We start from the raw sequence: 22,409 nt of genomic DNA, 5'->3' as shown, positions 1-22,409 counted from the left end.
TTAAATGTCAGTTGCACTTGCCAGAGGTAACGTTCAAAACTTCTGCTTTCTTTTCCAGGAAGATGTAGATGCTGGTCAAATTATCTTACAGGAAGCCGTTCCAGTGAAGAGGGGTGACACTGTTGAAACTCTATCTGAGAGAGTAAAATTAGCAGAACATAAAATATTTCCCTCAGCCCTCCAGCTGGTGGCCAGTGGAGCTGTATGTCTTGGAGAAAATGGCAGAATCTGTTGGGTCACCGAGGACTGAAGCATCATCACCCGGGAATGGAGACAGCTTTGAGGGCATTGTAGGTGCTGCAGGGGGACTTTTTATCCTGGACTCTGCCTAAAAGATGTGTGAGACATCTGTGTGTTGCCTCCAGCGGCCTTTCAGGTTTTACCTGTTCGGGGCCTTCTTGTTCATAATCAAACTAGGCCTTCAGAACTCCTTTTACTCTCAGCCAAGTATGATACCAAAACTTAGTCTTTTCTTTTTCAAAGAGCTAACAAGTCTAATAAGTTAGTATCTCGTCCCCATATTGTATATCTGTACTAATTTGAGACTTCTCAAATTATTCTGATCATAAGTTGGTATCATAAAATTTCTGGGTAGCTCCCATTGAGGGATAGTGTTCTCTGTGCTTTGAAGTATCATTACACATTCCTCTAATAATTGACAGTTTCTATAATACCCAGATTTCAGCTTCACAGTTTGGGAGGATGGAAGGCAGTCTACTCAGACTAGTAAAGCATTTAAAGGGACCACATGGTTTCCCTCCCTGGCCAGTTGTTTCCAGTCTGGATATGCAGTTCTGGAACTGGGAGGTCTAGGTTCACATACTGGGCATATGCACATGACCCTACAAACAGGACCACATTTCTGTCAGAGCTGAGCAAACAGCAAATGGCCACCAGGCCCACAGGCAGCTAGCCAGCCAGCCTTAAACTTCTGAGCCACTTTCAAAGGGGCTTAAAAGTTCTGCCTGCCCAGCAATGGGCACCTTACTGGAAGGTACCTGGAAGCCCTATACAAGTCCTCCCTTGGAGTTTAAACTCAAAACCTCAACAGTACAGGACCCTTTCAGTAGTTACACATAGAAGATAGTAAGCTCTCGCCTTAGAACGAGAAAGAGTAGAGGGTGAAGAGAAACAAAGTCAGTAGAAGACAGAGACCCTTTCAGAGAGACCCTATTCACTGCCTCTGGTCCAAGCGGGCTTCCCCAGGCAGATGGGCAACACTACCCTACCTCTCATTGACTAGTCAGCAACTGCCATCAAATGCTGTTCCAGGTACATCAGTTCATACAGGTACCTTTGCTGCAGAAACAGTCAATTCATTTTTGTCTAGGGAGTTCACTCAGCATAATTATGTGCCTATTATGTACACAATTAAGTGCCAAACACTATCCTATGAAGTTTTTAGAAAGTTGGAAGATACAAAGCAAAATGTTATTTAGTTGATAAAATCACATCCTATAATAAAAGTAGAAGCTGATACCAAGATGTAAATTAGAAAAACCAATCCATTTGTGACCTAAGAAATATAATTTAGACACTAATCCCCACAAAAAGGAACCTGGACTCCATGGAAGGTAGCTGATCCAATATCTTCAGATAGGAAGAATCAAAATGTGTCAGAAATACCTGGTTGACAGAAACAAAAAAAAAGCAGGCAGGACTCTTGCATACCGAAAGGACAAAGGAGTCACAGGGTGTTCTGCTGTCTAGTTTGTGATAAACAGTATTTGGACATGGTGAGTGTATGTGCAGCCATTGGTTTGAAATGATATCGAGAAAAGGTCATTTAACTTAAGAGGCAATGCATAGAAGGGTGACAACAGATGTTAAGTTCTTTTGTTAATGAAATACGGATGTTTGTCTTTAATGTCTCTGTTTCTATTTGTGTAAGCAGGATTAAACAAGCCCCTACATTGTGTTCGGGTATAAAGATATGAGATAGGGGGAAAGGGGTTCGACTTTAATCAGTTGTGCAGGTTACACACAACAGTCAAAGCATTCAAGTGTCAATTTCAAAGTGATGGGTAAGCCAGATATTCTAGAGAGGAATGTTACAATAGTGTTTTAAAGAGATTTTAGCCTCTAAATGTACCTTCTTAAATGTTTTACCATTTTTTAACTGCTATACAAACTTTTAAAAATAACTCAAGTACAAGGAATCCCCTGGCAGTCCAGTGGTTAGGACTCATCACTTTTCACTGCCAAGGTCCTAGGTTCAGTCTTGGCTGGGGAACTGAGATCCCCTGAGTTGTGCTAAGTAAAGTTAAGTAATGTGCCAAGTTGAGTTAAGTACAATATGTTAAGTACTTGAGTTAAGTACAAGAACTGAGATCCCCTGAGTTGTGCTAAGTAAAGTTAAGTAATGTGCCAAGTTGAGTTAAGTACAATATGGCATTTAGTAACTGGTGTAGCTAGTCCCTCATAACTTTTTCACCAGAGTTTTCTTGGCTCTTCGCTCCCATGCTGAGCAGTCAGAACCACAGTCAAAGTCGAGCCCAGGGGAAGACGGGCAAGGACGTGGGTGCCACGGCCAAGTCAGGCTCCCCCGGCCTTGCTTCAGTGAGCAGTCTGTCGCTGCTTCCACGACTGACGTGTACCCTGACTTCCTGAGTCTCTGGGTCACTTGCCCAAGTGGGATCATCTGACTGGTCAAGTCTAGGTCACTCACCCTGCTCTAATGGCCTGGGGTAGAGACTAGGACGCGGCCTTTGGGTTGCCTCACATGATGGTGGATGCCATGTGACAAGGATTCCCATGCTCAGAGGCCCTGATTTGACAAAGGCCCAGCTCCAAAGGTCAGGTGACATGCAGCTGCAAGAGGTTTGGGAAGACTAATAATATTACAGTTATTTTTTGAAGTTCACATTATGCTGACAGTTCCTCTTTTTTATCTGAACTGGTAAAAAGCCCGAGCTGCTTTTTACCAATTATCTGATACGCAATTTTTACCTCCTCCATCCCTACGCTCTTTTAGACAGTCTTCTTAGCCATTCTTTCTCAAGCCATGTAAACCTTACATAAACCACAAGGCTGTAACCAGAAATAATCTAAATGTCCATTAGATAATGAAGTCAAGTAAATGTAAACTATCCCTGCAATGAAATAGTACTCTGCCATAAAAAGGAAATAGGTACTGGTTGCAACATGGATCAACCTTGTAACATTATACTAAGTGAAAGAAGCCAGTCATGTGACTGCACATTTAAGATTCCGTTTATGTGGAATGTCTGGAACAAGCAAATCCTTAGAGACAAGAGATTAACAGTCTCCCAGGGCTATGGGAATAGAGGTCTTTGGAGGCAATGATCTCTGCAGTGTCTCTTGTGGTAACAAGAACATAGTAAAATTGATTGTGCGAACATAGTTGCACCACCCATGAACACACCGAAACCACTGAACTGTACTCAAAAATGGTGAATTGTGTGCCATATAAATTACAGTCGATAAAACTATTCCCCCAAAAGATACAACTCCTGTTACCATAAAAAGATGAATTTGTATAATTTTTAAAATAGATCAGGATTACTTTTAATCTTATAAAATGCATCAAACTTACATATAAAATACTATCACATAGAGCAAGAAGTGTATACAGACAATTTCCCATGCTTTGTGACAGAAAGCATGCCATCCACTTTATAATGCCAAAAATTCTGCCTCTCTGCACCTGTGCCAAATCAAATCTCAGTTTGAGTAAAATAGAAAAGGAGAACCTTACTGCTTTGCCAGGTAAAGATGGGCACAGAAGGCTCCTGGCTTGAAAAAGTATGTGTCCTAACCTGGAAGGATTTGTTGAGTTTTATAAAAACACTTAAAGGGTGGGGTTGCTGATAAGGTTGGGGTACGTGTGGGTTCACAGGTTGTGGGTCTCCTGACTTTGATGAGTTCTCTGGTCCCTTTAATCTTGCCTCAGCTGGTTTCTTGGCTGCTCCTCACTTTGATTAGCAACTGTTCAAATCCACTCTTTGGAACTCAGGGAAGGTCATGGAGGCTGGAGTCTTGCTTACAAAAAAATGGGAGATAAAAGGTTTCCATGCCCAGGAGCCCACAGGATGCCTCTGGTTTCAAAACATACTAATCCACCTGAACAGCAATCCTAGTCCTAAAATTGTTAACCTGGTAGGTCCCTGGCTAAGCTTCTTAAAAGTGCTAACTCCTGAGCCCCACCTGTACTGTGAGCACTGCAGTAAAGCATTGCATGGATGATACTACAGATGTGCTCACTCAGTCACGTCTGACTGCGAGTCCATGGGCTGTATCCTGCCAGGCTCCTCCGTCCATGGAATTTCTCAGGCAAGAATACCGGAATCGGTTGCCATTTCCCACTCCAGGGGATCTTCCCAAGCCAGGGATCAAACCAGCGTCATTTGCACGTCCTGCATTGGCGAGGCGGATTCTTTACCACTAGCACCACCTGAGAAGCCTAATATTACAAATACATTTATTTTTTTAAAGGTTCATGAGATATCTGTGGACACAAGTCATACTGCATTTTAAATCTTTCTGCACCACAAACCTCCAAAAATTAATAAGTTTTCTGGAGCAATATCACTCAATTCCTTGACTGCTTCTGTTATAAACAAAACCAAAACAAGGTCTATCATTAAAAATCATTTTTAATATTCAGCTGAGGGACTTCCCTGGCAGTCCAGTGGTTAAGACTCGGTGCTCCCAATGTAGGTGGCACAAGTTTGATCCACAAAAGGGGAACTAAAATCCATATGGAGAAAAAGATCAGCTGACCAATCTACTAGATTGTGTTGAAAGCCAAGTATTGGAAACCCTCCAATTTTGTCAAGAATTTATTTCCTATTCTCCACCTCCCCAGCAAATCAGCCTTTTCAACCATGCCTTCATTTGGTGCCCTGAGGGTGTTCACAGCACCCTGTAAGATTTAAGGTAAGTGTCAGGTGTGCCTTTTGCAAAATAAGGGAAGAATAAAGTTCAAAGGGCTTCCCTGGTGGCTCAGCAGTAAAGAATCCACCTGCCAATGCAGGGGACACAGGTTCAATCCCTGGGTCAAGAACATCCTCTGGTGGCAAGGGAGAAAGGGAAAGATACCCAACTGCATGCAGACTTAGGTGAAATCTCAAAAACAACAGAATGATGTTGGTTTGTTTCCAAGACCATTTAACATCACTAAAATCCAAGTCTATTCCCAACCACTGATGCCAAAGAAGCTCAAGTTGAATGCTTCTGTGATGACCTTCAAGACCTTCTAGAACTAACACCAAAAAAAAGATGTCTTTTTCATTATAGGGGATTGGAACACACAAGTAGGAAGTCAAGAGATACCTGGAGTAACAGGCAAGTTTGGCCTTGGAGTACAGAATGAAGCAGGGCAAAGGGTAACAGAGTTTTGCCAAGAGAATGCACTGCAAACACCGTCTTTCAGCAACACAAGAGAAGACTACATATGGACATCACCAGTCAATACCAAAATCAGGTTGGTGATATTCTTTGCAGCTGAAGATGGAGCAGCTCTCTACAGTCAGCAAAAACAAGACCAGGAGTTGACTGTGGCTCAGATCATCAGCTCCTTAATGCAAAATTCAAACTTAAAATGAAGAAAGTAGTGGCCATTCAGGTATGACCTACATCAAATCCCTTATGATTATACAGTGGAGGTGATGAACAGATTCAAGGTATTAGATGTGGTAGACAGAGTGCCTGAAGAACTAAGGACAGAGGTCCATAACACTGTACAGAAGGCAGTGACCAAAACCATCCCAAAGAAAAATCCAAGAAGGAAACGTGGTTCTCTGAGGAGGCCTTACAAACAGCTGAGAAAAGAGAAGCAAAAGGCAAAGGAGAAATGGAAAGACATGTCCAACTGAATACAGGGTTCCAGATAATAGCAATGAGAGAGAAGCATCTTTTAATGTTTTAGTGGTTATTTGTACATCTTCTTTGGTGAAATGGGCTTCTATGGTGGCTCAGATGGTAAAGAATCTCCCTGCAACGCAGGAGACTTGGGTTCAAGCCCTGGATAGGGAAAATCTCCTGGAGAAGGGAATGGCTACCCACTCCAGTATTCTTGCCTGGAGAATTCCACAGACAGGGGAGCCTGGAGGGCTACAGTCCACGGGGTCACAAAGAGTTGGACATGACTGACACTTTCACTTGGTTGAAATGTGGTATTCAAATCTTTGCTCATTTTTAAACTGTTAAATTTCTTATTAATGAATTTTAAGAGCTCTTTATATATTCTGGATATCAGACTCTTAACAGATATGTGATCTGAAAATTCTCATATTATGTGGCATGCGTTTGCAGTTTCTTAATGGTGTTCTTTGAAGCACAGATATTCTTAATTTTGATGAAGCCCAATTTTCTATTTTTTATTACTTGTGCTTTTGGTATCCTGTCTAAGAAACCATTGCCAAATGCAAGGTTACAAAGCTTTACATCTGTTTCCTTCTAAGAGTTTTATATTTTTGTGTGTTAAGTTGCTTCACTCATGTCCGACTCTGCAACCCTATGGACTGCAGCCCTCCAGGCTCCTCCATCCATGAGATTCTCCAGGCAAGGATACTGGAGTGGGTTGCCATATCCTCCTCCAGAGCATCTTCCTGACCTGGGGATCAAAGGCGTGTCACTTCTGTCTCCTGCATTGACGGGCAGGTTCTTTACCACTAGCACCACCTGGGGAAGCCCTTTGATCCATCTTGAGTTCATTTTTTAATATGTGAAGCAAGGGTTCAACTTCATTCATTTGCACGTGGATATACAGTTGTCCCAGCACCACATAAGAAAAAGCCTATTTTTCCCATTTGTCTTGGCACACTTGTCAAAAATCAATTGACCAAAAATGCATGAGTTCGTTTCTTGACTTTCAATTGCATTTCATTGATATCCTACATTCATTGTCTATCCTATGCCAGTACCACAAGTCTTGATTACAGTAGCTTTGTAGTGAGTTTTGAAATAAGGAAGTGTGACTCCTCACTTTCGTTCTTCTTGTTCAAGACTGTTTTTTTTATATTGTGTTCCATTTAATATATATATATATATGGCTGCATCAGGTCTTGGTTGTGGCACGTGCAATCCCTGACCAGGGATCAAACCCAGGCCTCCTGCCCTGGGAGTGTAGCGTCTAAGCTACTGGGCCACCTGGGAAGTCCCTATTCTGTGTACCTGGACTTGCCATGTAAAATCAGGATCACCTTGTCACCTTTTTTAAAAACGCTGAGATTTTTTTTTTTTTTAAACGCTGAAATTTTGAAAGGAATTTAACTTGTAGATTAATATGGAGAGTATTGCCATCTGAATAATATTGTCTTCCAATCGATGAATACAGGATGTCTTTCCTTTTACTTGGGTCTTCTTTCATTTCTTCCAGCAATATTTTATAATTTTTAGTGTCTCCTACCTCATTGGTAACATGTATTCCTAATTGGGTTTTTTATTTTAATGCTATTTAATTTTTAAAAAACAGTGATTGCTTTTTTGTCACCCTGCTAAAAGGCCAGGCTAGATGAAGCACAAGCTGGAATCAAGATTGCCAGGAGAATTTTCAATAACCTGTTTCGGAGATGATACCACCCTTAGGGCAGAAAGTGAAGAGGAACTAAAGAGCCTCTTGATGAAAGTGAAAGAGGATGATGAAAAAGCTAGCCTAAAACTCAACATTCACAAAACTAAGATCATGGCATCCGGTCCCATCACTTCATGGCAAATAGATGGGGAAACAGTGACAGACTATTTTCTTGGGCTCCAAAATCACTGCACATTGTGACTGCAGCCATGAAATTAAGACACTTGCTCCTTGGAAGAAAAGCTATGACCAACCTAGACAGCATATTCAAAAGCAGAGACATTACTTTGCCAACAAAGGTCTGTCTAGTCAAGGCTATGATTTTTCCAGTAGTCATGATGTGAGGGTTGGTCTATAAAGAAAGCTGACTGCTGAAGAATTGATGCTTTTTCACTGTGGTGTTGGAGAAGACTCTTGAGAGTCCCTTGGACTGCAAGGAGATCCAACCACTCAATTCTGAAGGAAATCAGTCCTGAATAATCATTGGAAGGACTGGTGCTGAAGCTGAAACTCCAATTCTTTGTGAAGAACTGACTGAATGGAAAAGACCCTGATGCTGAGAGAGACTGAGGGCAGAAGAAGGGGATGACAGAGGATGAGATGGTTGGATGGCATCACCAACTCCATGGACATGAGGTTTGAGCAAGCTCCGGGAGTTGGTGACGGACAGGGAGGCCTGGTGTGCTGCAGTCCATGAAGTTGCAGAAAGTCGGACACGACTGAGCTGAACTGAACTGACTGCCCTGAGTCTTTGTTGCTATAAGCAGGCTTTCTCTTCTTGTGGTGATTGAGGGCTCCCCTCTCACTTCTCATTGCTGTAGCTTCTCTTGTTGCAGAGCATGGATTCTAGACGTGGGCTTGAGCAGTTTCGGAACATGGGCTCAGTAACTGTAGCACACAGACTTAACTGCTCCACAGCATGTGGGATCTTCCTGGACCAGGGGTCGAACCTGTGTCTCCCGCATGGGCGGGCAGATTCTTTACCATTGACCTACCAGGGAAGCCCCACATAGGACTTTAATTGCTGCTGAACAAAGTCAATGCATAGGAGGAAAAGAAGATAATGGATCGTAACTCCAGATAAAAAGTCTTTTTTTTCTGGCCCGCTGCAGTGGAAGTGCAGAGTCCTAACCACTGAAACACCAGAGAATTCCCTTATTAAAATTCTTTACCTATAAATGAAGTCCTAAGTTTCCCAAGGATTGATGAAGGCTGTCCATCCTGCAGTTGGAATCTCAAAAGAAGAAAAGGAAAGATAACAGTAACTATGTGAGGTGATGATATGTTAATTTATTAATCAGTATGATTGTGATGATTATTTCACACTCATACATATACCAAATTACCAAGTTGCACACTGTAAAGTGCCGGGGGCCAGCGTGAGGAACTCTGCCCATGGCAAGGGTCATGAGGAAGGAGGCTTGGCATACGCAAAGGCGTGATCAAGCCTCAGGAAACCCCCTGTTCCTGAGCATCTACCCCAAAACCAGAGTCTGTTTTATGCTCTCCCCCATAACCGTTTCTCTCGGAGAAGGAGTAAACATGCAGCTCCAAGGCAATAAAAATTCCTGGGCATGACAAGAGTGTTTCAGCTTACGACTCCTCTGAAGGTTATCTAGCCCGCCTGTATAGGTTCGTCTGGCCACATGTGATTGTTTACAACCTCCCAACCTGAGAGGCATGAAATGTTTTAGACTTACTAAAGGCAAATTCTTTTGGGGAGTTGGAAATTATTAGTATAGTGGGTTGGTTAGGAATTATATTGGTGAAGGGTTTTTCATTTGTTGTGCCAATAATTGCTGCTAATTCTCTACCCTGGGTGTGACAAGGATGTCTCAGGTCAAAGGTCTCTGCTGACAGACTAGCTTGTGTGACAGGATTATCCATACTCCTGCCACTAAAGCACATGATTGTTTACTACCTCTCAACCATAAACAGCACAGAGTTTTGGAGTATTTTGAGAGTCTTAATTAGCATAGGGCTTTTCTCATTGTTGAGTCAATGCTTGCCGCCAGGCCTCCATATCCTTAGGCACCTGGGAATATATTAATCAATGTATTTGGAATATAGAAAAGGAAATATAGTAGTTTTTAAGGTTAGCAATACTAGACTTTTTGAGTTAATGAATTTTCTCTTTTGTAATAGATCAAATAAATTACTGTGTCCTTGCTACGTAAAAATGTAACTTTATCACTATCTTAAGACTAAACAGATCTTAAGGGGAACATTGGTGAAAGGATTTTCATTTGTTGGGCTGATGTTTGCTGCTAAATCTCCATATTCCCTGCCCTTATAACAAATATAACTAACATATAGGAGAAATAAGTATTAACCTTTAGGCATATAGGAGAAAGAAGTATTAACCTTTAAGATTAATCCTGTTAACCTTGGGTTAAATAAATTCCTTTCTTGATTGTAACTCACTACACCCTCACCCGATAGGAATGCAACTTTATTTGGAGGGTGGTGCCTGGTTTAAGAAAAAACACCCTTGGAAAAAATAAGTTTTTTGGTTATCAGAAAGAAAGGATCATAAAATGTCAGCAGGTCTCACTCATGGCCAGAAGATGATGTAATATCCCTAAGACCTTTTTTTTATACATTTATGTGAAGCACCTGGTTTTGATAAAGGTCAGGACTGCTGACCCCCGCGTGACTCTGTATTCATCCCTATGTGTAACAAAAGGTATATAAGCAAACCCAAAAATAAAGAAATCGGATCAGTTTCCGGAAAGACTGATTCCCCCATGTCGCTTCTTTCTTGCTCCCATTTCTCTGGCTGAATTCCCATCTGGATCCAGCCTCCTTTTCTCCACTACACTAACCGTTTTTAATCTCTCTCTATATTTGTAATTAAATATGTATTTTTCCAAAGATGCCGACGCTGTCCCCACCTTCGAATTCCCTGGATCCACCAGGGCTGGACCCCGGCAGTAAAGGTATACAATTTTTGTCAATTACAGCTCAATAAAACTGGAAACAAATTTTGAAGGGTGACTATAAAGGTATACAATTTTTGTCAATTACAGCTCAATATAACTGGAAACAAATTTTGAAGGGTGAGAAAAAACAAGAATGGGGACTTCCATGGTGGTCCAGGGGCTAAGACTGTTCTCAGTGCAGGGGTCCTGGGTTCGATCCTCAGTCAGGGAACCAGATCCCACCCGCTGTAACTAAAAGATCCCTCATGCAGCTGGGTCTTAGTTAAGACCCAGGGCAGCCAGAGATAATTTTTTTCCTTTAAAAAAAGAAAGCAAACAGAACAGTTGTGCTGTAAAGCAGTGATTTTGATAAACATGTTGGGTAAATGTCACATGGGCTGAAAACAATTCAAATCTTGATTCTCGGGCTACTGATGTGCAGTTGTTTTCCCCACTATTAGCCTGCAATTGGAGGTATATACATTATTCATTGTTTCAAGGAACAGAAAGGATTCACTTCAGCTCAGTCGCTCAGTCGTGTCCAACTCCTTGTGACCCCATGGACTGCAGCACGTTCATGTCCATCAAGTCGGTGATGCTATCCAACCATCTCATCCTCTGTCATCCCCTTCTCCTCCCACCTTCAGTCATTCCCAGCATCAGGGTCTTTTCAAATGAGTCAGTTCTTCATATCAGGTAGCCAAAGAATTGGAGTTTCAGCTTCAGCATCAGTCCTTCCAATGAACATTCAGGACTGATTTCCTTTAGGATGGACTGGTTGGATCTCCTTGCAGTCCAAGGGACTCTCAAGCGTCTCCTCCAACACCACAGTTCAAAAGAATCAGTTCTTCGGCGCTCAGCTTTCTTCACAGTCCAACTCTCACATCCATACATGACTACCGGGAAAACCATAGCTTTGACTAGACGGACCTTTGTTGGCAAAGTAAATTCTTTTTAATATGCTGTCTAGGTTGGTCATAAATTTTCTTCCAAGGAGCAAGCATCTTCAAATGCAGGCTCAAATGACAATAAATCCTTATGTTGATTCAAGGCCAAAAATGAAAACTGGCATCCTGGGTTGGGGAGGGTAGTTTTTCATTAGCAAACTTCCACAAATCCTGTGTGTGGCCCTTACTGACCACCTTAGGGTGTTAGATAACTGGTTAATCCACTAGGGAAGATGAAGAATGGAAAAATATTCAAATGAGTGTGAATCTCCTCTTTTCCAGGTTACCTCTTCCCAACTCTTGTAGATTTTCAGTCTTATTATGCTAATTAAGTTCAATTACCTCTTCCTTTCTTTTAAAGCTGACACTGTCTACAACACTTCCTTGATCAGAGTAAAAAAGGAACTGATATAACCAAACTAACAATACTGTTCCTCAATTCTATTTCAATAAAATAAACCAAAAACAATGAATTGAGATGGCACCCAGAGGAAAGCAGATTCAAGGTGTTTCTGGAAATTGTAGTTTCAGAAGATACAATTTGCAAACATCATTGAACAAAATGTGACTTTAGAGTTCAGATGGAACCTTCCATCAATCTGCAGGAGGGTGTGATTTTGGTTTCTATGGTACCACAATGTACTGGAAATAAATCAACTTCTTTGCAGTCACCACAAAACCAGCAAATGAAACGAAGGAAATGAAATGAAGGAAGGAAGGAAGAGGGGCTTCTCTGGTGGTCTAGCAGTTAAGAACGCACGTGCAAGTGCAAGGAACATAGGCTCAATCCCTGGTCCAGGAAGATCCCCATGCCAAGGGGCAACTAAGCCAGTGCACCACAACTACTGTGCTCACAGGCCCAAACTACTGAAGCTTGGATGCTTTGGACTCAAATGCAGTGGACTGCACAGATGAGAGTCTGTCTGCCACAACGATGAGTGGCCCCTGCTCCCCTGCAACTAGAGAACTAAATAAAGCCCACACACAGCAAAAAGACCCAGCATGGCCCCAAATAAACAAATGAATCTTTTTTTAAAAAAAGAAGAAACAGATGGAATTAAAACACAGCCCTCACACGCTTTAGTCAAAGCCTGAAACTATATCCAAGAACAAAAAAAAATGTTACTTTTGCAGTGCTAAGCTTCTTGCAGTAGCTCAGTAAGCAATGTAACTATAAAATAGGAAAAAAAAATTTTAATAACTTTTTTAAAGTATCACATCTATTTTCCACCCACTCAGAAACATAGTTAATGACTAAGTTTAATGCTAATGGAATTTGTGCCAACTCTCTACCCTTCCTGGTTTATGCGGAAATTTGTTTCAAAACGCTTAACTCTATTGTAAGAGTACAGAATTACGAAAAAGATGTTTCAAGTTAGGACATGTTACACACGTGAAATCCAATAGACTAAAACCAGCCCTTTTGTACAAGATTATACTGCATTCCAGCTGAGAAACTTGAAGTGATTAATTAAGACTTTGTGGAAAAAAACAGACTGAGGTTCAAGCATGTTGATTTGAATTATGACATAACCTTAAATTGGTTAACAATTTAAACTGAAAATGAACAGGTTTAAAAGTCTATGGAGTTTAAATAAGCAAGGCAGCCGATCACATAAAAATTGATAGTTAACCAGGTGTCCGTGGTGGCCCAGTGGTTAGGATTTGGCGCTTTCACCGCCACAGGCCAGGATCAGTCCCTGGTCTCGAGAACTGTTCACAAATGGCGCGATCAAAAAAAAAAAAAGCTAGTCAACCTATGTTTGGTTCTGACTTTAAATATGATCCTCTGATCACATCTTATAATCACTAGGACTGCTGACTGCAGAGTATGCAGCCACCTTTTAAAAGGAAAAGAACTACAATTTTCTTTTCTAATATTTATTTACTTGGCTGCACTGGGTCTTACTTGAGACATGCAAGCCCTTGGTTGCAGCATGTGAGGTCTAGCTCCCTGATCATGGACCAAACCCAGGCTCTCTGCATTAGGAGTGTAGAGTTTTAGCCACTGGACTACCAGGAATGTCCCTGTATTTTTCCTCTTTAAATGGGAACTATATTTTCGATGGTGAACTCTTTCTGCCCATAACTAAACTGGGCAATACTGCTTTGGTTTATCACTCATTTGACCTGCTGATTTAAGTCTATGGGTTGCTCTCACAGACATCATCAGGACAACTGTTGAAACTGAAATACAAAACTGTACATTAAATAATATTTTGTCTAAGTTAAATCTGTTGAATTTGTTAACAGAGCTATGATAATGTAAGAGAATGCCCTTGCTTTGATGAAACAATACTTTACTTCGGAGTAAAGTATTTTGCTTTACAAAAACAAGTGCTTTGGAGTAAAGGAACACAATACATGCAATTATTTTTAAATGATTCAGAATACACACACACACACACACACACACACACACACATAGAGAGAGGATGATAAAGCACCTCTTGGTAGCTGAACTAATGCCAGAAACTGCCTACCTTCCGGTTTCATATACATAAGAAAAATAATCTCCTGGGTCAGTTAGGTAATTTATACTTTGTGGTTGAAAGTGTGCTTTACTGATTACTCGGCTGACTTCAATTCACTTTCTACATGTAAAGAATCATACCACAAAACTGACATTCTGAAAACAGCAATGGACTTAAGAGTCCCAGTAACTTACAAAGTCTAGTCACTTATCCAAATCACTTAACTACTTGGACTAAAGTATAGTTAGTTATAAGATGCAAACATCAAAATGGCATTTGTGACTAGTGCATTGTATTGAATAAAATACAAAGTGCCACATAAGTATGGCTAGTTTCTGAAACTATGTGCTTTCCCCACTTTTATAGCTGTGTTTAAAATATTGGCTAGAAGAATTCAAACTTGTAGAAACACTTTTTCTCACACTGGAGTTCTTTTATGTTCATTGTTTGCTTATAAGGAAATCCCTCTGAATCAAAATTTAAACCATTTTCTGCATACCTAGTAGAAGGTAGCAAATTATAGTCAAAGCTATGTTTTTCCAGTAGCCACATACCAACGTGAGAGTTGGACCATAAAGAAGGCCAACACCGAAGAACTGATGCTTTATCAGTGCTTTCGAACTGTGGTGCCAGAGAAGACTCGAGAGTCCCTTGGACTGCAAGCAGATCAAACCAGTCAATCCTAATTGGAAGAACTGATGCTGAAACTGAAGCTCTGACACTTTGGCCACCCGATGAGAAGAGCCAACTCACAGGAAAAGACCCTAACGCTGGGTGAGACTGCAGGCAGAAGGGGGCGACAGAGGATGAGATGGTTGGATGGCATCACCGACTCAATGGACTTAAGTCTGAGCAAACTCCGGGAGACGGTGGACAGGGAAGCCTGGCGTACTGCAGTCCATGGAGTCACAAAGAGTTGGACAGGACTGAGCAACGACTGAACAATTACTCAGAAGCCTTTTAGGTTAGTACCTATTTCCGGCTTGTTTCAGGAGACATCGTCATAACAACAAAAAAATTTAACGTGCCAGGCAGACACAATGCAAAGAGGTTTACATACATTGTGTAATTTTCACAAAAAGGTACTGCGTTTGATGCAATTATTATTTCATCATAAGTAAAATGGGGAAAACAATAGCGCTTACCTCAGACGGCTGTTGTAAGGATTTTAAAAGATTGTACATGGCGCATTTAGTACAGTGCCTGACAAAAGGAAGGGCTTAACACACGTTTACCATGTGCCGGTACAATCATTTGCCAGCTAAAAGCAGAAACGCAAGTGTAAGCAAAAAGGATTTTCAACTCAGGTCTGACTCCCCAAGTTTCTGTCTCTTAAAAAAAAAAAAAAAAAACTTATCTCCCTGTACAGGATGGAGAAATAGTAAATCCCCAGGACAGTGGCTGAACTTAAAGCCAGGAAACACACCTAATTTAATTTTGGCCTCGACTGTTCTCACCCACTACAGACGCCTGGCTAAATGAGCTGCTCGCTAGGTTCTTGAACTAACAAAAGACCAGCTTTCTAACCTTGGTTAACTAGATCTTTCTGAGGTAGAATTTCCTGAGAAATTTCGGAGAGGGTGTCCCCGGCTGCACACCCGAAGAGGCTGTCCAGGTCCTGTTGGGGGAAACGGACTCGTCTCCCCCTTCTCAAAACAATTTTCCAAGGGGCGTCGCCCTCTAAACCATTCGGACTTCAATGGTTCCCACCTACACCGGCCACAGGCTACAAGAAGCCCCACACATCTAACGAGGCACCACAGCGTCCTTTTCGCCGCCTCACCTCTCCCCGCCTCCCTCCTCCCGGAAGTAGTCCTGCGTGCGCCGCACTTCCGAGAGAACTACATCTCCCAGAATCCCGCTCGATCGATCCATCTTCCGCTCCAGATGGGGGCGGAGGCGGAGCTGGTGCCCGGGACGGGGCGGGGCCTCCCGAAAAGTCCTCCTCTTGTCCTCTTGAGAAGACTAGGGCCTAAAGGAGATTCTGGGGTTCTCTGGTAAGGTAGGACATCTATCCCTATTAGGTATAATACTGCCCGCCGCACCCTGAGGGTTCCCTCTGTGTAAAACGCAGATGGTCTAGCCCAGCGGCGGAGCTTGCGGAGTCTCCCGCGGAGACGCCCGTGGAGCGAAGGGCAGATGGCGCACGCACGCGCAGAGGCTCAGCGTGGAGGCGGGAGCCGCTGAGCCGCTGGGCCGCTGAGCCGCGTCTGAGGTGAGTAGGGGGCGGGGCGGGGCGTGTCTAGCGTCGGGACTGACCGCTCCCTCGGGACGGCCACCGTGGGCACCATCACCGAAGTCCCAGTTAAACGTGAAAGTCCTCCATCCCAACTGTCCAGAAATTGGAGTCCCCGGGAACTCAGTTTTAGCATGTATACATCAAAGTCCTATTTTCAGTGAAACCACTTCCAGCATTTCATTGCCATTACCTTCGTACAAGACTGCCTTCCTCTCCTGTACCGTGCGTTTTAAAAATAATAGTTAATGTGTTGAGGGGGCTCACCCTTTCATCTTGGTTTTTCGACTTGAGGCGAATAGCTCCTTCCTAACAAGCTGCAGAGCTTAAAATCTTTTGGGGACATTTGATTCTGTTCAATTTAGTGTGAGACTAGGTACATACTTCGGCGTGTGCTCTGGTTATTTCACATGTCTCCTCTTGAGAAGATTCCTTGGGACGGTAAAGACAATGATACATTCTACTAAAGAAGTAATGGTGCCGATGAAGTTCATGATCTGCTGGGGATACAGACAGTTAAACAAGAGGCTTATTGTGCCCTAACCCTAACCATTTTGCTTCCACCTTGTTATTGGATTTGGTTATGTTGCTTAACCTTCTGGGTCTACATGTTCTCATAAAACGAAAAGATTAGATTAGATGATCTCTGAGAACTTACCAGCTCTAACATCCTGGGGTCAGTTAGTGAGGAGTAGAATCTAGATCGTATCGCAATGTTAATGTAAGACATCAACTTCCATTTCTCTGCTCACATAAATGAATTGTAGGTCTGAGAGTTTTAGCAGCAGCATTAGAAAGAAGTGCCCTTATTGTATGCGTAATTTCATCCATATTGCTGAAAATATGAGTTTAGCTGATAATACAACTTTCTTCACCCTTTATTTGTTGTTTTATAGATCATTGCTAGGGAAGAACTCTGGGTACCATAAGGAACACAACGTATGTGATGGCTCAGATCTTAAGACCTCATCTGAGAAGTGCTTCAATGATTCCTAATCGAATGAAAATGGGTCCATGTCTTGGTGTCATGAGAAGTAGAATGATGTCAACTCGTAAATCCAAAAGGAATATAAGAGAATATTATGAGCTGCTGAATCTGGATGAAGGCTGTTCTGCAGATGATGTCAGGGAATCTTTTCGTAAGCTTGCCAAGCAATACCATCCAGATGGTGGCTCTAGTACTGCTGATTCTGCAACGTTTATAAGGATCGAAGAAGCTTACAGGAAGGTACTTTCCCACTTGTTAGAACAGACAAATGCCAGACAGAGTGAAGTTGAAGACACAGAAGAAGAAGAAAAATTCAAATATAAAACACCCCAACACCGGCATTACTTAAGTTTTGAGGGTATTGGTTTTGGGACTCCGAGTCAACGAGAGAAGCAGTACAGGCAGTTTAGAGCAGACCGTGCAACTGAACAAGTGATGGAATACCAAAAGCAGAAACTGCAAAGCCAATATTTCACTGATAGTGTCACTGTTAAAGATGTAAGACACAGTAAGGAACGAAAGATAACTCAGGCAATAGAGCGTTTGGTGGAGGATCTCATTCAGGAATCAATGGCAAAAGGAGACTTTGACAATCTCAGCGGGAAAGGAAAACCTCTGAAAAAATTTTCTGGCTGTTCATATATTGATCCTATGACTCACAACCTGAACAGAATATTGATAGATAATGGATACCAACCAGAATGGATCCTAATGCAAAAGGAAATAAAGGATACCATTGATCAACTCAGAGAGGCAATTTTAGTGTCGAGGAAAAAACTTGGGAATCCAATGACATCAGCTGAACAGAAACAGTGGAACCAAGTTTGTGAGCAGTTTCAAGAAAACATCAAAAAGCTAAATAAGCGAATTAATGATTTTAATTTAATTGTTCCCCTCCTGACTAGGCAGAAGGTCCATTTTGATGCACAGAAAGAAATTGCCAGAACCCAGGAAATATACACAACCCTTATAAAAACAAAAGAAATCACAGATAAAAACCCAAATAACACTGATCCGGGAGAAGGACAGAAAACACCTGGAGTTAAGACAGGTTTCTTTAACTGGATGAATGTGTGGAAATTTATTAAAATATGACCATCTCAATGTTCACAGTACTGCCCCAAATAATTTTCAGTAGTATTAACACCACACATAGAGGCTGAGGTTTCTTTCTATAACACAAGAGTCTGAGAACTGTGCACCTCTGTACTTTTCACAAAACAACCCACATCTCCAGTGATGTGTAAGTGAGTGAGAGAACTGTAAGAAACTGAGTCTGAAAAATATTCAACCAGCTTTGTTCTGAGAACATAGCAAGACAAGAGGAAACAATTTAATATTGACACTTGAGTTTATTAAAGTGCAAAACTAGTCTAAGACTTTTGGGACATTCTCTATATGGTTAGAAACGTTACGACAGGAAATTAGTATAATGGAGTTCTGGCACTCTTTCCTTTTTTTTTTTTTTAATAAAAGCCTTCTCTGTGGGTACTGAATAAAGAAACCACCAAACATCTAGGTTGTACTTTGCACTGTCTAACTTCATGACCCATTGGCAGCAAAGATCCATCAGCCAAGCTAACTGATTTAGCTATTCTAGAAATAGACTTCAATGTCCACTTTAAAGAGTTTATTTTCTGACCTCTCAGAGGTGGGTTCAATGGAAACAAAGTTTCACTTATGGCTTCATCTCTAATCAGAGTCAAAATGTTGGTTTTAGATAAACCTATCTGAAGCCTCTCTCTCTTACGTATCACACTTCTCAGAGGCTTTTTCAGTGAGAGGAATATATCAGTTTACAGTCTTAGGGATCCAATTTCCTGTCTTAGGAACCCTTTAATAAGCAACCACAAGATGTCAGAATTTTGTGCTCACTTGCACCTTTGGCAAATGAGAAGAGATTGACATCCATGAGACTGTCCCATCCACTCTCAGAATGATCTGACTTTTTAAGGTCTGTGTAATTGCCTTATTCACAGAATTGGGCAAGTAGAAGGATATGGAGACTTGTCAAAAGGAGCTGGTCTGTTTCCTTATTTAGTTCAGAGTGCTGTACTATGGAAGTGCCCTCAGAAGCATGTCACTTGCCCCTCTGATTTTGGAAGAACGTTATTTTGTAAAGTGTGTGATAGATAAGTAAAATTACATCTTCAGAAGGAAATTTCAGACCTTTCTGCTTAGATGATGGGGCATTAATGGGTATAATATGTGATTATTTTGTTGAATGAGTTATCACTAGCTTCTGCAATGATCTGTTACCCTATATACAATTGTGACCAGTGTGAAATAAGAGCTTTATAATAAAAACTATTGCTCCAAAACATTTTATAAGGTGATGCTTCTGTGAATCTTGTTAAATATTAGATACATGGCACCTAGTTACAATACATGATACCTTCCCTGATAGCTCAGTTGGTAAAGAATCCGCCTGCAATGCAGGAGACCCTAGTTTGATTCCTGGGTCGGGAAGATCTCCTGGAGAAGGGACAGGCTACCCACTCCAGTATTCTGGCCTGTAGAATTCCATGGACTGTATACACCATGGGGTCACAAAAAGTTGGACACGAGTGAGTGACTTTCACTTACCTAATCACATTACAACAACATATATAAAGGAAACCGTTTTTATTTTTGGTTGTGCTGGGTCTTCATTGCTACTCGCAGGCTTTCTCTACTTGCGGTGGGCAGGGGCTGTTCTTCACTGTGGGGCTCAGGCTTCTCATTGTGGTGACTTCCCGTTGCAGAGCACAGGCTCTAGGATGCGTGGACTTTAGTAGTTGTGGTGTGTGGGTTCAGTAGTTGCAGCTCATGGACTCTAGAGCATATGCTCAGTAGTTGTGGTGCATGGGCTTAGTTGCTCCATGGCATGTGGAATCTTCTGGACCAGAAAAAAAACCTATGTCCCCTGCATTGGCAGGTGGATTCTTATCCACTGAACCACCAGGGAAATCATTTTTCATATTAGCTAATGAGAAGGTAAGGTTATCAGAAAACTCTAGTAATTCCTAGTTTCAGGACAGCACTTTATGTTTGTAAATGTCTATATTAATATAATCAATAAACTTAATTTTAATGATTATTCAATGGTCCAGTGTTCTCTAAACAACTAACAGTAATGATAAACATGTTTTTGTCTGACCATCTAAATGTTTTTTTTATCTTCTCGCTTGATGATGTCAAAACTGACAGACATGGACTCTTCTTGCTAAGAAAGCAAGTTCACTGTACAAACAAGGTCACTTACTGAAGTAACTTCCAGGCCAGAAAAAAAATTTGGGCCAGTTCATTGGCTGTTGGGGGCCAGCGTGAGGAACTCCGCCCATGGCAAAGGTCATGAGGAAGGAGGCTTGGCATACGCAAAGGCGTGATCAAGCCTCAGGAAACACCCTGTTCCCGAGCATCTAACCCCAAAACCAGAGTCTGTTTTATGCTATCCCCCATAACCATTTCTCTCGGAGAAGGAGTAAACGTGCAGCTCCAAGGCAATAAAAATTCCTGGGCGTGACAAGTGTTTCAGCTTATGGGACTCCTCTGAAGGTTATCTAGCCCGCCTGTATAGGTTCCTCCGGCCACATGTGATTATTTACAGCCTCCAAATCTGAGAGACACGAGATGTTTTAGACTTACTAAAGGCAAATTCTTTTGGGAGTTAGAAATTATCAGTATAGTGGGTTGGTTAGGAATTATATTGGTGAAGGGTTTTTCATTTGTTGTGCCAATAATTGCTGCTAATTCCCTGCTCTGGGTGGGACAAGGGTGTTTCAGGTCAAACCTCTCTGCTGAAAGACTAGCTTGTGTGACAGGATTATCCATACTCCTGCCACTATGCACATGATTGTTTACTACCTCTCAACCATAAACAGCACAGAGAGTTTTGGAGTATTTTGAGAGTCTTAATTAGCATAGGGCTTTTTCTTCTCATTGTTGAGCCAATGATTGCCAGGCCTCCATATCCTTAGGCACCTGGGAATATATTAATCAATGTATTTGGAATATAGAAAAGGAAATATAGTAGTTTTAGATGTTAGCAATACTAGACTTTCTGAGTTAATGGATTTTCTCTTTCGTAATAGATCACTGTACTTTGTTATAAATCACTGTGTCCTTGTTATGTAAAAATGTAACTTTATCGCTATCTTAAGACTAAATAGATCTTAAGGGGAACATTGGTGAAAGGATTTTCATTTGTTGGGCTGATGTTTGCTGCTAAATTTCCATGTTCCCTGCCCCTGTAATGAATATAACTAACATATAGGAGAAATAAGTATTAACCTTTAAGATTAATCATGTTAACCTTGGGTTAAATAAATTCCTTTCTTGATTGTAACTCACTACACCCTCACCCTATAGGAATGCAACTTTTTCTGGAGGGTGGTGCCTGTTTTAAGAAAAGACACCCTTGGAGGAAATAAGGTTTTTGGTTATCAGAAAGAAAGGATCATAGAATGTCAGCAGGTCTTACTCATGGCCAGAAGATGATGTAATATCCCTAAGACCCCCCGCATGACTCTGTATTCATCCCTATGTGTAACAAAAGGTATATAAGCAAACCCAAAAATAAAGAAATCGGATCAGTTTCCGGAAAGACTGATTCCATGTCGCTTCTTTCTTGCTCCCGTTTCTCTGGCTGAATTCCCATCTGGATTCAGCCTCTTTTCTCCACTAATTCTCCTACTACACTATCCGTTTCTAATCTCTCTATATATCTGTAATTAAATATGTATTTTTCCAAAGACGCCGATGCCGTCCCCACCTTCGAATTCCCTGGATCCACCGGGGCTGGACCCCGGTAATTGGCATTTGTGGAATCAGAATCTGACACTTAGGCTCTGTTTTGATGGAGCATTTACCTTTTTTCTGTTGGTTTTTCATCATGTAACTGTCAGATTTTCAGATGTAGTAATAATTTATTGAGATCTCTGAACTCATTAATAGGCACATATCAGACTCTTGTCTGATTCCCAGCCTTTTCATGGCTCCTTTCTTCAAACTGTAGGACAAGGACCCTGGCCCAGCACCATGAGTGGATCACAAGTGCCTTTTGTCTCCGTGTCCTTGTTCTGTGTGTCCGGGTTTGGCCTCGGTCAGTAGTCTGGTCCCTCAGGACTATAGTTTTAAGTTCCTTGACAGAATGATTGCATTTTTTTTTTTCATTTTGAGTAACTCTGGCCCTTTAATTTGTTAATTTAGTGATAGGCCAGTTACAGTTGATTCTTTGAAGAATTGAGGTTAATCAAATTTCTCAGTGTAATGTAAACTGAGCAACAAATGCACAAAATCTAACACTCCCATGTAGGGTGATAAAG

At 41.5% G+C, this 22,409-nt stretch overlaps 2 protein-coding genes across 4 annotated transcripts in view; both read left to right on the top strand.

Moving 5' to 3' along the window:
• Positions 1–1,867, top strand: part of GART (phosphoribosylglycinamide formyltransferase, phosphoribosylglycinamide synthetase, phosphoribosylaminoimidazole synthetase) — a 28,528-nt gene extending 26,661 nt beyond the window's left edge. For all 3 annotated transcript variants that reach the window (XM_040228459.1, XM_040228448.1, XM_040228439.1), the window contains exon 22: positions 59–1,867. In XM_040228459.1, coding sequence (XP_040084393.1) covers positions 59–250 — 192 coding nt within the window. In that variant the 3' untranslated portion in view covers positions 251–1,867. The remainder of the gene's footprint in view (positions 1–58) is intronic.
• Positions 1,868–15,735: 13,868 nt separating this feature from the next.
• Positions 15,736–20,179, top strand: DNAJC28 (DnaJ heat shock protein family (Hsp40) member C28). Its single transcript, XM_040228397.1, has 2 exons — positions 15,736–16,094; positions 17,012–20,179. Exon 2 carries the CDS (start codon positions 17,062–17,064, stop codon positions 18,196–18,198), a length of 1,137 nt encoding a protein of 378 aa, XP_040084331.1. The 5' UTR covers positions 15,736–16,094; positions 17,012–17,061; the 3' UTR covers positions 18,199–20,179.
• The last annotated feature ends 2,230 nt before the right edge of the window (positions 20,180–22,409 follow it).

The sequence above is a fragment of the Oryx dammah genome, unplaced genomic scaffold (genome assembly GCF_014754425.2).
Source record: "Oryx dammah isolate SB20612 unplaced genomic scaffold, SCBI_Odam_1.1 HiC_scaffold_2, whole genome shotgun sequence".
Taxonomy (NCBI): Eukaryota; Metazoa; Chordata; class Mammalia; order Artiodactyla; family Bovidae; genus Oryx; species Oryx dammah.
Note: the sequence above shows the minus strand (reverse complement) of the source record. Positions and strands in the feature narration are given on the sequence as shown.